Raw genomic sequence first — 16,005 nt, forward strand, 5'->3', positions numbered from 1 at the left:
GTACCAAAAAAAAAAAAGAAAAAGAAAAAATATGAAAGAAACTGTTATATTTTTGTAGGTATAGCCTTGTCTTTATCTTTTTCTGACAGAACAGAGAGCATATAATCCACAGTACAGAGAGCATATAATCCACAGTCGTGTATACAGTAATTTCAATTTGACTCAATTTTTGCATTTACAATATACAGTGTGTGGTTTTTCCAGGGATTTATTGCTGCTTCTCCCCATTTGCTCCCTAGGGACCTTGCAGTGCAAAGCACAGAGGTTGGCTCTCTGCCACCTCCTTTGCTTATCAGAGAGCCCCCAGGGGTCTCTGGTGGAAAGGGCTTCTCTTCCAATACTGATTACACACAACACCAGCATCAACAGGCTAAGCCTGCTCTCAGCAGGAGGAAGAACTAAATATTTAACACATTGTCTGGTATTGCCTTGAAGAAACCAATAGAAACCTTTGTAGATCTGAACCAATGAACAGAATTCAAGCGATTGGTTAAAGTCCAACGATTCTTAGGGTTTTTCTAAGTGGAACTTGGGTTCTCGCTTCGGCAGCACATATACTAAGTGGAACTTGGGCATTATTAATTTCTTTGTTAAGTGAATAGTTTTTTTGTGTTTTGTTGTTTTGTTCAGTGCTCGAGATCAAACCCAAGAACTCATGCATGCTAGGCCAGTGAGCAAGAGAAGAGATTTTATCAGATAACTGGGTTTTCCAAACATTGCTTTTGGGCTGGGGATGTAGCTCAGTGGCAGAGCACATGCTTGGCATGTGCAAGGCCCAGGGTTTGAACAAATAAAAACCATTGTCTTTGTTGTAATTAGAAGGAGGCACTTTATTTTTGTTTCAGGGATGGAGGAATAGAGACCTACTTGTTTTGACACTAAGCTTTTCTGCATAGTAGAATCACCTGGGAAGCTTTAAAAAAATCCTGATGCCCAGGCTGCATGCGTGCCAATTAAATCAGAATCTCTGCAGGTGGGGCTTGTGATGTGTAAAGCTTCCCTTGTGGCTCCATTATGCCATCAAGTTTGAAAGGCCTGCTGCTTACGGTGTCATTCTCTGACATTGGCGGCATGAGAGCTTGTTGAAAGTACAGAATTCCAGCCTCATCCCAGGCTTGCTGAATCGGGATCTGATTTGCATCCACATTAAAGTGTGAAAAGCTGCCTCTGTGTACTTGCTGTCCTCTAGTTTAGGTGCTGTGTAGGGCTAAGAGAAGTTCCTTTTCAGAACGTAGCCGAGAGAAAGAAAGCTTATTTCACCTCACTTTTACTGTAAGTTACAAGATTAAGCATCAAGTAGTTAAGAGGATTCCATTCTTCCCCAACTTGTTTTTTGGTTCACCTAGAGAGAAGACCCAATCACACTTAGCAATGGGGCTCTCCAGTCAGCTCCAGTTAGAGTGGGATCTTTTGTGACTTCCATTTCTCCATGCTTCACCTCGATTGTTCCCCCAAATTGTCAGCCAGTCATCTGGGTGGAGTTATCAGATCAGCCCCACCTCAGAGCTACTCACGTCTGTATTCTTTCCTGGGAGTGTCTGCTGGTGTTCTGAAGGCCAGCATCAGAGTGCCTTGCACATGAAGTGATGCCATTTGCTCATCAGACATCAGCTCTCTTCCACACCGTGTGCCAGAGGCAGGGCTGAGAGCTGGGGACCCAGGCTTGGAGCAGATGTACTTGGAGCAGTTGTTCGAGGAGTACATTGAACCACATGGGTCAGTGCTAGGAGGGATCTTGGAGCTGTTTTATCAAGATTTCCCCTCTTTTCCGTGTGTATGTGTGTGTGTGTGTTTGTGTGTGTGTGTGTGTCTTTGGGGTTTTTTGTGTGTGTGACAGGGTCAGGCTATGTAATTCAGGCTGGCCTTGAACTCACTGTGTTGCCCAAGGTGACCTTGAACCCATGGCAATCCTCCTGCCTCAGCCTTCTGAGTGCTGGGAGTACAAGCATGCACCATCACACCCAGCCTCCTTTTCCTTTTAGGGATATGGAAACCAAGATCCCCAGAGAGGGAGGGCCTTACTCAGCCTTTTGCATGTGTGTGACTGATATCTGGTCTGAGATTTTTTTTTTTTGGTACTGGAGATTGAACTTGGGTCCTTGTGCCTGCACAGCAGGCGGTGAAACCACTGAGCTAAATCCCCGGCCCCTGAGATTTTTTTAGGTTAAAATGCTATCTGGCCTCTGGAAGGCTGTCTGGTCCCTGATTCTCCTCCTACTGTACCTCCTCCACACGCTGGATCGTCCTGATCTTCCCCTCACCCGCACCACCTAAGATGATCAGGAGCCCACAGTTAATGTGGGCAGGGTAATAAAAAGGCCACGAGGAACTCCTACCAAAACCCAAGAGCTCAGGAGCCCAGCCTCTGTTTAGAGGGCAGAGTCCTAAATGAAACAGCAAGTGACGATACTGTTCTCAGAAAGATGCTGGTCTGTTTCCTCCTTTGAGTGGAACACTAAAACTTGCCTTGCCTTTTAGCTGACTCAACAGCTGTTGTCAGGCGCCCCCCACCCCGCCCCCGTGCCAGCTTGACTGATCCATTCCTGAAATGCACAGTAGAGGCCCTGCTTCCTGAGTGGGGCCCTTCTCTAAGCAGGGCCACTTCTTTCTTTGAAAGAGGGCATTGTCTACTTCTCAGTTTCCAAATGGCCTGTGGTCACCACCCAGCTTTGCTTCAGTGGGATTTGAGTTCTGTGTTTGTGCGGTAGCCAAGCTCCACACAGTCACTTTCCTGCTTACTGGTCTGACTGGGGTCGGGGGCGCCTTGTTAGAGGGGACTGTGCTGCACCTGGGTCCCAGGGGTGGGGTACCTGGGAGCACTCAGGACATCAGCATCTGCCTTCTGTCCGCCAGACTCAGCCCGGGGTTGCTGGGCCTTTTATTCTTTTCCTGGTTTTTTCCAGATGACCAAATCCACAGAAGGTAAATGTAGGGCCCTTGGTCCTTTGTGGGGAGTTGTCAGGTGCTTGTGTATAGGGAAGACAGTTGTCTCACAGTCCTGAGGAGTGTGTTGAAAAACACACAAACCTTCATCTTACTAACAAGCCACTTCTGTCATTTAAAAGCCTCAGTGCCCTGCAGCCATCTTCCCACCTCAGACTTGTATGTCCCCTCAGAGTAAAGGGGGTTTTAATATCTACACAAAAGTCACTGGACCAAGCCGGAGATCAGGAGACCTGGATCCTGTTTCCAACTTTGTCACTAGTAGCATTTCCCTCTGTGTCCCCAGGATCCTGACCTACAGAGCTAGAGGTTGAGCAGGGGAGAATGGACCCGGGGATGTTAAAGTTCTCCTCCAGTCCTAAGAGCGCAGAAATGCCTTAAATAGTAGGACAAAGGGAGGGAGGGTCTAGGGGTGGGAGATCAAATTCCAAACAAAAGCAGGGTGCTTTCGAGAGGTGGCAGCCAAGAGCTCAAGGCAGCATGGTGGGAGCACCTGGTGCCTCTTTCCACAACCCTTCGTGGGAGGGAAGACCCCCCATCTGTGTCCGCTGCTAAGACAGAAATAGAGGCCACAGGCCTTCCTCTTCATGGGTTTCATGCTCTCATGACCACGGGTTGAGCCTTTGGTTCTTTCCGTATGAAATATTTACTAAGTACTTACTCTATGCCCGGTGCTGTGTACGCCTCAGGTAGAAAGGGACAGCCCCTCCCACACAGTGCTGCCATCCCAGGGCACTTATCCAAGGAGGTGACCAGTGAAGCCTGTGGCCGTAAAGACGAGACAGCCCCTTGGCAAGGGCGAGTGGGGTAAGGATTGGGAGGTGCAGATGCTCCAGGCCTGGGGATGGAGGAGAGCTTCCTCCAGAGAGGAGACAGGCAAGGAAGGGGGAGGTGTGCGTGGAAGTTAGCCTGAAGGGGAGTGAAATAGTGAGGTTGGCCCAGTGGAAAATGCCGGTGACGAGGAGGAAAGCTACCGTCAGGAATCCACGGGAGGCAAACCTCAGCATGCAGAGTGGGCAGCACACTGTGGGAAACAAAGGCACAAAGACAGGCGGACCCAGAGGTAGGTCAGACGCTAGGTTTAGCAGTCGCAGCTCGCTGTTGATTTGGTAAGAAAGTAGGGGGCCAGTAAGGGCTTCTGAGCAAAGGAGTAGATGTTTAGGATCAAAATGTGTTGACTGGCTGGGGATTTAGATTTAGCTCAGTGGTTCTACCACCTGCATTGCAAGCGAAAGGACTTGAGTTTGATCCCTGGTACAAAAGAAAAAAAAAAATCATACAAAATGTGTTGACTGAGCCTGGGAGGGAGGACATTAACCTTGGGAACATGGTAGGCATGCGATTTATTTGACAGTAAGTCACAGATCAGTGGAAAGAAAATGTTATATCCCCAGTTCTCTGACTTCTAAGGCAAAAAAAGAAAAAGAATCTATTTCCTAGTCTTCAGTTTATTAGTAAAACTTTAGCATGTTCCATTTGTTGACTGATATATTTCCCCATTCTTAAAACAATGTATGGCACATAAAGGTATAAAATAAATATTGCTGATTAATGATTTTATAGGGAATTATGAGTCATTGTTCTTTTTTTTTTGGTACTGGGGATCGAACTTGGGTCCTTGCACTTGCACAACAGGCAAGAAGTGGAGAAACCACTGAGCTAAATCCTGGCCCAAGTCACTGTTCATTTTAAATAACTGTCTTTTACAGTCTCTTGAAATGACATTGTACTGCATTAGAAAATTATTTTTCACAATCCTTCTCAAAGTTGATATGAATAATTTTCACTTAAAATAATTTCAAGATTACTTTCAAGTTATTTCAGAAGTGCTTGATATCAACATTATCATAGGGTAGGTGCAGAGTTCTCAGAGTTGTTAATAAAAATGTATGCCAGCCTTCCAAAGGGTTTGTTGCATCCTAGGGGAATTACAGTAAATGTAAATGGAGCCTATTTTATATTTTGGCATCACTTGTTTCCTTCTGAGCAGATAGCACTGACAAGTCACATACTGAGTCTAGTAAATGGTATTCTTCCTCAAATCCCTTAATGCAAAAGGTGCTACAAAATATACCAAAATGATGCTGTTTGTCGCACTCTCAGCATGCTAATCCCAGAGGTCAGTTTGATTTAGGGAGAACATTTCTGGAGAATCCCTCGCCTGCCTGCTGGCCTCCCTGCAACGCAATTCGTGTTAGGCAGAGGTGAAATTCCACAGTCCCTGGGAAGGCTGCCCTTTGCTTTCAGGCTCTGCGGTGGCTTCACGTACTCACTGCCTTGAAAGGAAATGGCAACTTACAGATCTGCTTTTCTCAGGAAATGCAAAAAAGCATAGTTATTCTGATAGTTTCTTAATACAATGAACCTTAAAGAACTTCCTCTTCTCATTGTCATCCTTAAAAGGGGAAGCATTCACATGATAAATGAACACTGAAAAAAAGCATGGATTTGTTTCCAATAAATAGACAGTCAGTGACTTCCCACAATAGAACCGTGTTGTTGCTGAGCGTGGATGTTTTTCTAAAACACTGGCTTTTATTTCCAGTACACATTTAAGGATAATCATTTCTTTGTTAGTGAAAGCTATAATTTCATGAGGAATGAAGATGGGATAAATATCACTTGGAACAACATTAAGACTGTGTTCCAGTCTGACCTTAGAGCATATTTTGAATCCTGGGCTTGGATTGTGGTCTGGTGCACATATTGAATTCTTGTTTTAGGTCCACTACTTTACATATTTTAGATTTTTCCAATTTAAAAAACTATTTTCCTATCATTAATAATTGTATTTTTGATTTTTAAAATAAATTTAATTTTCTAATAATTTTACAGAGAAGTTACAATGATAGTGGAGTGTTTCCATGTGTTCCCTTCCACCCAGTTTCACCAGTGTTAGCATCTTCTGCAAGTGGTAAAATATAACTCTGACCGGTTGGATGTCAAATGCGCAGTTTGTCATCTCACAACATCAAGGAACGAAGTCACGAACCAAGGGAGTTAGGAGAGTTTTACTGGAAATAAGGGGAAGAAGATTAGCTCCTGGATTTCTGGGCGGGGTCCCGAGTGGGTGGCCACCGAGCCCCCTTGACGGGTAATTTATACAGCAAAATCACAACATGGGTCAGACTACAATTAACCTCAAAGATTACAAATATAGCTGCTTAGCTAATATTGATCCAATGGGGAAGCAAGTCATGCAGCCAGGGTATATGGAAAGAACAAAAACACTTTTGGGAAGAAAGAGGAGTAGGGGCCTGGATGTTCTGGTCACCCAGCCATGCGGCTGGTGCCTAGCTGCGCCCACTGGACCAGGTGATGCTAATCTGGTGCAATCTCAAGCTGCTGTTTATCTCTAGGGAGCCTCACAGGCCTGGCTACTGCTTCTGCATCCTGAGGCCTGGCTCTCTTCGTATTTGCCTCCAGCCACAATTCTGATATCTGTATTTTTCATGCTGACTTCCTTGAGGCTCTGATCCTTCTCTGTCTATTAATATCTGTCTAACATAGCTGCCTATAATATAACTATGCTATATTTATCAAAACTGATAAATTAACATCGGTAAATCTAATACAGGCCTTATTCGGATTTCATCAGTTTTATGCTTTGTCTCGTCCAAGGTCCAGTCTAAAATTCCACATGGTTTTTAATTTTCTTTCATTTTATTATTTTTTTGTAATTAAATATTTAAAGGAGGTCATCAACTATAAGGATTTAATTTGCAAATAATTCTGAAGCATTTGACTCTTTCACAGGAAGTTTGACTAATGAGTTTCTAAAATATCTTTGCAGAAATTGCCTTACAACAGGTTTCCATGTTCTTCCGTTCAGAACCAAAGTGGGAAGTGGTAGAACCATTGAAAGACATAGGTGAGAAACTGGCGTGCTTGTTCTGTTAGGAAGACAGACCGCAGAACTGGATTCTTAATGATGCATTCAGATTCGTATCCCAAGAAAGCTCCTGATCTGGTTATTTTTTGTCCTTTTTGCCTCCCTACTGCTTGAGGATACAGACCTTAACTTTTAATGCTTAATCTTGGTTAAAGCCCCATCAAAGGGATTTGGATGGTAACTTTGTGAACCACCATTTATTCTTCATCTGTCTTTTTCATTGAATCTCAGCTGCAGTACTGTTTTCCTACTATTTCCAAGAAGAGAGCAACTTCTTTGTTTGTTGTTTTTCAGTACAGCCTTTACCCTGTGAATATCACCAAATGCTTGTTTTACGAGTGCAAATGCTTACATGGCTGTGGGTAACATGTCCAAACTTAATTTTGATTATTTAATCAGTGAAACTTAAATCATTTGTGGCAAAAATTATGGAGCTTCAAACTCATTTCTGCTTTTATGGCAGGCTGGAGGATTAGGAAGAAATACTTCTTGATGAAGATTAAAAATCAACCAAAGGAACGGCTGGTGTTAAGCTGGGTAAGCTAATTCTTGGCTTCCGTTTTATTTCAGGAAATTTAGATATCTGATGAGAGGATTATAAAACTGTAGACTTCACTGATAATGTCAGGGTTTCTTCAGTCCTATATCAAAGGACAATCATTTTAAGTCACTTTGTTATTCATTTGGTTATATAGATATATTTAATTAGCTAGTAAACATTTGGAAAGAAAGAGAAGCAACTTAATATAGTTCTTTGGAATCTCTTTGGGGTTGACAGTTTTGGAATTTACCTCCAAAGAAAATATTTGGGTATTGCTTTATTTCTCTTACCATTTGGGGTGTTCCAGTGATGCATTTGTCAGTGGAAGCTCCTGAGATTACAGTCAAGTCCTGGTATTTGTATATTTATACATCACCTCTCCAGAAGGGCCTTGAGGAACAGGACTTAGTGCCGTGTCATCTGGTTTACAGTCAGATATCTGGTCTATTAGCGGGAAGGATTTGCAAGGAATTTTTCTTTTGATGACCAAGGCAGTACCCTGATATTTCCTCTCGTGTTTCCAGGCTGACCTTGGCCCTGACAAATACTTGTCAGATAAAGATTTTCAGTGTCTAATCAAACTTCTGCCTTCCTGTTTGGTAAGTATGAGTCTCCTACTATTATCTTCAGTGCTGATCACAGCCGTTCAGTGTTTTCTTGAGGCTGAACAGGCACAGAAGAGCTAAAATACTCAATAGGCTGGGGAGGATGGAGAGGTACAGAGGATTTCAGTGCAGGACAAAACTGGATGGGTACTACCATAGATCAGGGGTGTTTAAAATTATATTTACAGAGGCCAGGGATTTAGCTCAGTGGTTCCGGCGCCTACCTCACAACCGCAAGGTCCCGAGTTCGATTCCCGATACCAAAAAATTAAAATAAAATAAAATTATACAGCTGGGTGTGGTGGTGCACTCCTGTAGTCCCAGCACTCAGGAGGCTGAGGCAGGAGGATCACTGCAAGTTGGAGGCCAGCATGGGCTATATAGTGAGTTCAAGGGCAGCTTGAACTACACAGTGAGACCCTGTCTCAAAAAAAAATTATATTCATGACATCTCCACAACCCACAAGCATGGTAATTTAAATATAGCCTTTATGTTGTAGGCAAATATCAGAGAAGGAAAGCAGCCACTTCTTTGAGCCTCTTGTTCTTGGTGAGGTTGTTTTTATCAGTGGAATTGAAAGATCTCTTTCCAGCCTAAGAGGATGAAACTAATATGGACTAATAATAAAACAAAGAAGGGAAAGAAATGCAACGTAGCCATTTTCCTGTCTATGTTATTACTCTCAGGCTAACTAGTTGCCTTTTTGAGAGCATGTCTTATTTATGTTAATGCACAATTCTAATCTGAGGCCTTCTTTGGAAAGAACCACATGATAGATTTTATTTATTTTTAAGTTAAATTTTTTCTTTTTTGGTACTGAGAATTGAACTCAGGGCCTCGAGCTTGCCAGGCGGGCACTGTGGCACTGAGGTACCTCCCCGGCCCTAGATTTTAAAATAGACAATTCATAACAGCTAAATCTTGGAAGTGGCCAGTATGCCCATCACCAGATGAATGGATAAAGAAATGCAGTATTTACACACCAGTGGGTACTGCTGTGCCCCATAGAGGGATAAAGCTGAGGCATGTGAGGAGAATGGATGCACCTCGGGACCATGGTGTTAAGTGAAACAAATCACGCACACAAGCTTCACTGTCACATGACTTCTCTCGTATGAGCGAAGCAGAGTGAAAATAAAGAGCAGAATAACAAATAGATAATAGGAAGCGAGGAGACAGAGCTTTCTCAAAGGGGAAGGAGATCGGGAGATGGGGGGAGGGGGCGGGAAAGGCAACGAAAAGGGATTAAGGTGTGTGGCGGACATGCACCAAGCCCACTCAAGGAATGTAAACATTAGGTACCACACATAGGTACTGGTGAGCTAAAATAAAAATAAAAACTCAGCTGAGCGAAAATAAAAATGTGCAGTTCACCCACAGCACAGACTCATCCGACCAGAAACCGGAGTCAGTGTTGAGGGTGTAGGGTCTTAGAACGCGTCGCTCGCGGATGGAGCACGATCCTGCTGACTTGTCTCCTCGGTTAGCAAGTTCGTTTCTATGTTTTTTATCTTGAAATTTTTATTTGCTTACTTATATCGTCATTTTACAGTACTGGGAACTAAACCCAGGACCTTTGGACTGAGCTATAGTCCCAGCCTTTTCTTTATTATCTTTACAGTTTTGAGACAGGATCTTGCTAAGTTGTTGACCATGCAAGGCTTGAACTTGGCCATCCCCCTGCCTGAGCCTCCCAGAGCCCTATAATTATAGACATGTGCTACCACACCCAGCAGCAAGTTTGCTTTGAAAGGCAGAATGCTCTGAGAGCCCAGCGTGGTGCTGCAGGCCTGTAATCCCAGGATTTGAGGGAGGCTGAGGCAGGAGGATCACTGAGAGTTGGAGGCTAGCATGGGCTACATAATGAGTTCAAGGCCAGCCTGACATAGTGAGACTCTGCCTCAGAAAACAAACGAATGAAAAGAAAATAGATAGATAGAATGTTCTGTCAAGCTAGCAAAACCAAGCTTTTAATGAGGCGTGACGGATGGCCAAGAGTAACGCTGCTGCCTTGAGTTTGGTTGTGTGGCCAAATTGACAGCACGAACTTTTAAACCAGCTGCTCTCCCTCCTCTCCCCTGTTGTTCTCTTCTCTTCCCTCTTCTCCCTTCCTCCTTTCTTCCTTCTTCTTTCCTTCCTCCTTCCTCTCTCCCTTTCCTTCTTTCTTTTTCATGGTGCTGGGGATTGAACCCAGGGCCTCAGTCATGCTAGGCAAGTGCTCTACCTCTGAATTACATCCCCAGCCTCTTAAGTTTCTTTTAAGAAAGATCTGCTTCTGGGCTGGGGATTTAGTTCAGTGGTTTTGCTGCCTGCTGTGCAAGCTCAAGGTCCTGAGTTCGATCCCCAGTACCAAAAAAAAAAAAAAGATCTGCTTCTTACAAAACATACTTCATATAGGGCCGGGGATTTAGCTTAGTGGTTCCGCTGCCTGCCTCACAAGTGCAAGGACCCAAGTTCGATCCCCGGTACCAAAAAACAAACAAACAAAACGTACTTCATATAAGAGTGCATTAATTGTAAAAGTCAGAAGCACAGAGGAGTAAAAATAAGAAAATGAAACTCACCTAGGATTACATCCCAGCCAACTAGAAGTAGGAACCAAAATATTCAGTTGTTACTGACTTAGAATTTTTGTATTTTTTTTGAAAATGTATATTTATGATTTTAAAACCAAGTATTTTTTCATTAATGGCATACCATGATCCTTATTTGACCATAAGTATAGTATAACATCATAATTACTGATTACATAGAATTAACGTGGGCCGTACCTTTGTTTACTCAACTAATGTCCTAGACATTTAGCTGCCTAGCTTTTTCTGTTACATAAAGAAAGATGTGATGCGTGCAGTGGCACGTGTGTGATCCCAGCCTCATGGGAGGCTGAGGCAGGAGGGTTGCAGGTTTGAGGCAAGCTTGGATAACATAGCACGAGCTTGTCTCAAAATAAAATTGAAAAGGGCTGGGGACCCAGCTCAGTGTAAAGGTCCTGCTTTCCTCCAGAACCGGAAGGAAAAAAGCAGTAATAACCAATTTTAGCTAATCATTTGTACCCAGACTTGTTCTCCTGAGATAAATATGTAGAATTAATAAGTAATATGTGGGGAGATATTTTGAGACCATATGAATGTCCCACATCGAGTTTACTAGATTGAGCAGTCATCATTCCTCTGAATTTCCCAGCTGGCATTCTGTCGTAAGGAAGGCCATTTCTTCTTCCTTCCTCTCTTCTTTCTCTCCTTCCTTTTTTCAGAGGTTGCTGGGGATCGAACTTAGGGCCTCATGTGTGCTAGGCAAGTGCTGGACCCCTGAACTGTACCCCCAAGCCCTTTTATTTGTATCGGTATGGACTTGGGGATTTTTATTCCACTCATTTAATTTCTTTTGGGGGTGAAATGTTCTGTCACAGATTATGATGTCATGTAACTGAATATACTGAAAACTATTTAGTTGGATACTTTAAATAGGTGAGTTGTAATGACATGTGAATTATATCTCAATAAAGCTGTTAAAAAATCAGCAACAGTCATTCTGATGTGATGACCAGGAGAAACTTCATGGTCAGTTATTATGTTTTCTTGGACACACGTACCATTCCAACCTTCCCAGGCCCCTTCGCATCCCAAATCCCTACATTCTCAGCTCCCATGGGTTTAAATGGCCACGAAACTCCTTTGAGCCTAACGGGCGTTGTAATACTGGTCTGAAGCCAGTTCATTCCAGGTTATATGAGGACTCTCCTTTTAGTGTTAAGTAATTTGTCTCCTCCCACCCTACTTGCTTTACATCACTGACCCCATCAGAGGAGGACACTGGGATTCCTCATTCTGCAGACTCCTGTAGAAGGCCAGGAAGATCCGTGCCGGCTACTTTGGGAAAGGGCTGTGACGCCAGCAGATACTGCTTCTGTCTGTTTCCTGGCTGTGGAGCTGCCTGACTGGGCACCCAGACAGCAGTGTGGAATACCAGGAAAAGCTGTGAGCAGGCACTTCGTCCTCATCCCGCTTGATCATTCTCAGATTTGGCTGTATACTTTGCCAGTTTACAGACGCAGAATATCAAAACCACTACTCCCAAAACTCAGACTTTCCCCTCTTGCGCTGTGCTTTAGCCTGAACCTTGAGAATGCACACACCAGAGCAGGTGCCTTCACATGTGGAGCTCACCGTGTCAGCCAGCCACTTCCTTTTGTCCCTCGCGTTCATGTCTGCTGAAGGAGGAACGAGTTGATCATCTCATAACTTGAAAATGCTGTCTCTTCAGGGAGTATCAGCACACTGGTGTGCAGCAAACCACCAAAGTGGTGCCTGACCCTGCATAACCAGATTCTGGACCTACAAGGACCTGGATCTTCAGGCGAATCAACATGGATTTCTTTTTTGTCTTGGCAGCACCCTTACATTTACCGGGTTACTTTTGCCACAGCTAATGAATCCTCTGCATTGCTAATCAGGATGTTTAATGAGAAAGGAACTTTGAAGGATCTGATCTACAAGGTATTTATGGTGCACATTCATGACCATTAGGTTCTAGTCCCTTTAGAACCTGTTACTGATGCTTAATACCTGAGGTTCCAAAAGCAAGACCTTAAGGATTTTATTTTAATTTTGCTCTTAGTTGGAAGGATTCTACCTAGTTTGGTTAAACAGCATTCCTTTCCCCACCCGAGGGAGCGGTGAGACATTTGGTGATTATATCCACTCCATTTTAAACTGCTGTCTTGAGTCAGTTTTAAAGTTTGTGTCTTACATTTGTTAACAACACGGTACTGAAGAGCTCTAACAATGTGCAAGTTTGGGAACTGCTAAGGGCAAGACTGGGCACATCCCTGGAACATAGAAGGGACCAGAACTCAGGTCAACCTGTATCAGCTACACAGACTATTGTTCGTACCCCACGTCCAGTGGGCTGGCCATCTCGGCTTCTCTCATGCCTGTTTAGGAAGCGAGGATGCTCAGTGGTTCCTCTGCCACTTCCTTATGTGTTTTTTGTTCTTCCCTAAAGGCAAAACCAAAGGACCCATTCCTAAAGAAGTACTGCAACCCTAAGAAGATTCAGGGCCTTGAACTCCAGCAAATAAAAACATATGGACGGCAGATATTAGAGGTAAGAGGTACTTAACTTTTGTTTAAGTTGCAGGGCAGTTTCATCCAAAATTACATTAACCGGGGGCTGGGGATTTAGCTCAGTGGTTCTGGCGCCTGCCGCACAAGCGCAAGGTCCCAAGTTCGATCCCCGGTACCAAAAAAAAAAAAAAAAATTACATTTTGGAAAAGTTCTCAGCCAATATCCGAAACCACTAACATTGTCTGGTTATTTATAAACTGATAATAAACACACTCTACCCCAACAGGCAAATATTTGAAATGAAGGTGACAATAACTTAGATCTACAAAAATTCCAAAAGCTTTAGCTGTTGGAATTTTTTTTTTTGGTAATGGGGATGGAACTCGGGACCTTGCACTTGTGGGGTAGGCGGCAGAACCACTGAGCTAAGTCCCCAGCCCATAGCTGTTGGAATTTTGTGTCTGATTTCTAAGAACTTTGCTGAGTGATAACTTTTGTGTTATCTTCAGTTGATCTGAATCTCTGTGCCAACATTTTTTATTCTGTCATATCGATATATACCTCTGTATCTCCCTTGAAGAAGTGTGACCAGCAGCGAAACTTCCCACTGGGGCTGGAGACAAAGCTCAGTTTAGCATGTGTTCTGCACATCAGAAGGCCTTGAGTTTGATCCCCAGCACCAAAAAAGAAAAAAAAGAGACAGAGAGAGAGAGAGAGAGAGAAAAGAAAAGGCTTTCCCATGTCACTCTAGATCATGTTCTCCAAGCTTCTTGGATTGTGCAATAAAAATACTTAAGCACAACACTCCCCCATGTTACATATATTTAACTGTAAGTGACATACATGCACTACTGCTAGTATATTTTTGAACGTAAGAGAAAATAAGATTTTTAAAGCTAAAAAGAGCATTGCGTTCTTTGCTTTCAGTCCTCAGTACGGTGCCCTGGGCACCTCCTTACCTGTCACAGCTGTTTCTCCAGGTCTTTGCAGCTGTGTGGAGCCATCTCTGTTCCTGGGGAGCCACTGTTTATTTAAATGGCAGCTGAAAAGTCGCTTCTTTTTGTGGAAGATTGCTGTGTGTTTCTATTAATAAACAGGTTAATTTGAGCAAAGATGAGACCAGAGCTATTTTCATCTCAGCCTTCTTCTTGCAGCTGGCAGAGGCACTAATGTGATGGATTGTTTGTCAGTGCAGGAGGATCTGGCCTGCCTGAGAGCGCTGGGCACTGGGATCGGAAGGTGCTTGCGGCAGAGCCTTTGGTGTCAGAGCTGTTCTCTCCGGCTGCTCCTCTGTTCTTTGGGAAAGAGGGAGCTTGGTGCTGGAAAGATTCAGCATTGCTCCCTTTCCCAAAGAATGAGAGGAGGTGGGATTTTCTTCTGCAGTCTCCCCAGTGACATGTTTGATTTTGTTTCAAAACATACTGAGTTAAAAAAAAGAAGTTCTTGGGCCATGGATTTAGCTCAGTGGTTTCACCACCTGCTGTGCAAGCACAAGGACCCAAGTTCAATCCCCGGTACCAAAAAAAAGTTCTTATTATTTGTTTGATTCGTTTTTGGTGCTGAGGATTGAACCCAAGGCTTCCTACTGGGGCATGTAAGCCAGGTCCTCCTGCATGTTAGGCACACACTCTACCACTGAGCTGCACCCCAGCGGTTCCGTCCTCTGAGTGAGCTGGGGGGATATAACCTGTACATACTTGTTAACAGGTGCTAAAGTTTCTACACGACAAGGGATTCCCTTATGGGCATCTTCATGCCTCTAATGTGATGCTAGATGGGGACACTTGCCGGCTGCTAGACCTTGAGAACTCCTTACTGGGCCTTCCTTCATTCTACCGACCCTACTTCACGCAATTCAGGAAAATCAATGTAAGTTACTCAAGCAGTTAAACAGTAGGTTCATTTTTAGGTATATCCCACGGCTAAGTTTAAATGGCAGATGGGAGTTTACAGTATTGTATACCTAAAATGTACCAATAAACTTAATCAGAAAAGAAAAAAAAAGAAATGGCAAATGGGGCAAGGAAGGGAGCAGAGTGATTGATTGGAAAACCATAGAAGGTAGGACCACACGTTTTGGTTAAAAGGATGCCTCGTGAGCCTTTTTTTTTTTTTCTTTTTTCTTTTCTTGGGACAATGTCTTGCTATGTAATTCAGGCTGGCCTTGAACTCATTATGTAGCCCAGGCTGGCCTTGAACTCACAGTCATCCTCCTGCCTCAGCCTCCCCAGTGTTGAAACTACAGGCGTGTGCCACTATGCCCAGTTGCCTTGTGAGCTTTTACTAAAAGATTTGAGCTTCATTTTGGAGTGGGACTGCCCGAGAGCCTTGTTTCTCAGTGGAAGCCTGGGGCAGGGGCATGGGAGCCACAAAGCCAAACTGAGGGATGAACGCAGCCCTGCTGTCTTTCTCTCCCAGACCCTGGAAAGCGTGGATGTCCACTGCTTTGGTCACTTACTATACGAAATGACGTATGGACGACCACCGGACTCGGTGCCTGTGCACTCCTTTCCTCCTGCACCATCCATGGCTGTGGGTCAGTATGGGGCTTGGGCGGGTCTTCTGGGTCCTGGTAGTCTGCAGAGCTGCTCACTGCCTTTCCAGAGTCCAGGAAAGGCCCAGAGGAAGTTGCCATCCTCCGCAACCAGAAACATATTCCAAATGACCTGTCTCTCAGACTGAGACCCATAAGAAACTTTCTGTAAACTACATTAGAATTTGGAAGCAAGTTGCTGTAAAGACTCTTTTTTTTTTTTACTGGGGATCGAACTTGGGACCTTGCGCTTTCAAGGCAGGTGGCGGAACCACTGAGCTAAATCCCTGGCCTGCTGTAAAGAGTCTTAATCAGATGCAGAAGCCAGGGCGGAACAACTTGAAGCCTGTCTTGAGGACTCAGCCAGGTGTCAGGAGTCAGCCCGCAGGTGGCATGTGACTGGAAAGGGACACAAGAGCCACA

General features: G+C 44.1%; 1 protein-coding gene and 1 long non-coding RNA gene across 22 annotated transcripts in view; one reads left to right on the forward strand and one right to left on the reverse strand.

The window, feature by feature from the left end:
- Nucleotides 1-14,112, reverse strand: part of LOC110345701 (uncharacterized) — a 34,315-nt gene extending 20,203 nt beyond the window's left edge. The window contains exons 1-2 of one of the 2 annotated variants that reach the window (XR_015439197.1): nucleotides 14,009-14,112; nucleotides 13,611-13,708 (exon numbers count right to left, since the gene is read on the reverse strand). This is a non-coding gene — a long non-coding RNA (uncharacterized LOC110345701). The remainder of the gene's footprint in view (nucleotides 1-13,610; nucleotides 13,709-14,008) is intronic. The other variant, XR_002389226.2, reaches the window with a different exon arrangement.
- The window catches only part of Pxk (PX domain containing serine/threonine kinase like), a 72,113-nt gene that overhangs the window by 34,831 nt on the left and 21,277 nt on the right, over nucleotides 1-16,005 (forward strand). For 17 of the 20 annotated variants that reach the window (XM_087181560.1, XM_087181561.1, XM_087181564.1 and 14 more), the window contains 7 exons: nucleotides 6,737-6,814; nucleotides 7,299-7,372; nucleotides 7,901-7,975; nucleotides 12,374-12,478; nucleotides 12,987-13,088; nucleotides 14,757-14,918; nucleotides 15,468-15,585. In XM_087181560.1, the coding sequence (XP_087037686.1) occupies nucleotides 6,737-6,814; nucleotides 7,299-7,372; nucleotides 7,901-7,975; nucleotides 12,374-12,478; nucleotides 12,987-13,088; nucleotides 14,757-14,918; nucleotides 15,468-15,585 (714 nt within the window). The remainder of the gene's footprint in view (nucleotides 1-6,736; nucleotides 6,815-7,298; nucleotides 7,373-7,900; nucleotides 7,976-12,373; nucleotides 12,479-12,986; nucleotides 13,089-14,756; nucleotides 14,919-15,467; nucleotides 15,586-16,005) is intronic. The other 3 variants (XM_087181563.1, XM_087181551.1, XM_087181550.1) reach the window with 1 other exon arrangement.

Source organism: Heterocephalus glaber, unplaced genomic scaffold (genome assembly GCF_053883595.1).
Source record: "Heterocephalus glaber isolate CG9 unplaced genomic scaffold, H.glaber_assembly_v1.0 deba00001472, whole genome shotgun sequence".
In the NCBI taxonomy this organism is placed as follows: domain Eukaryota; kingdom Metazoa; phylum Chordata; class Mammalia; order Rodentia; family Bathyergidae; genus Heterocephalus; species Heterocephalus glaber.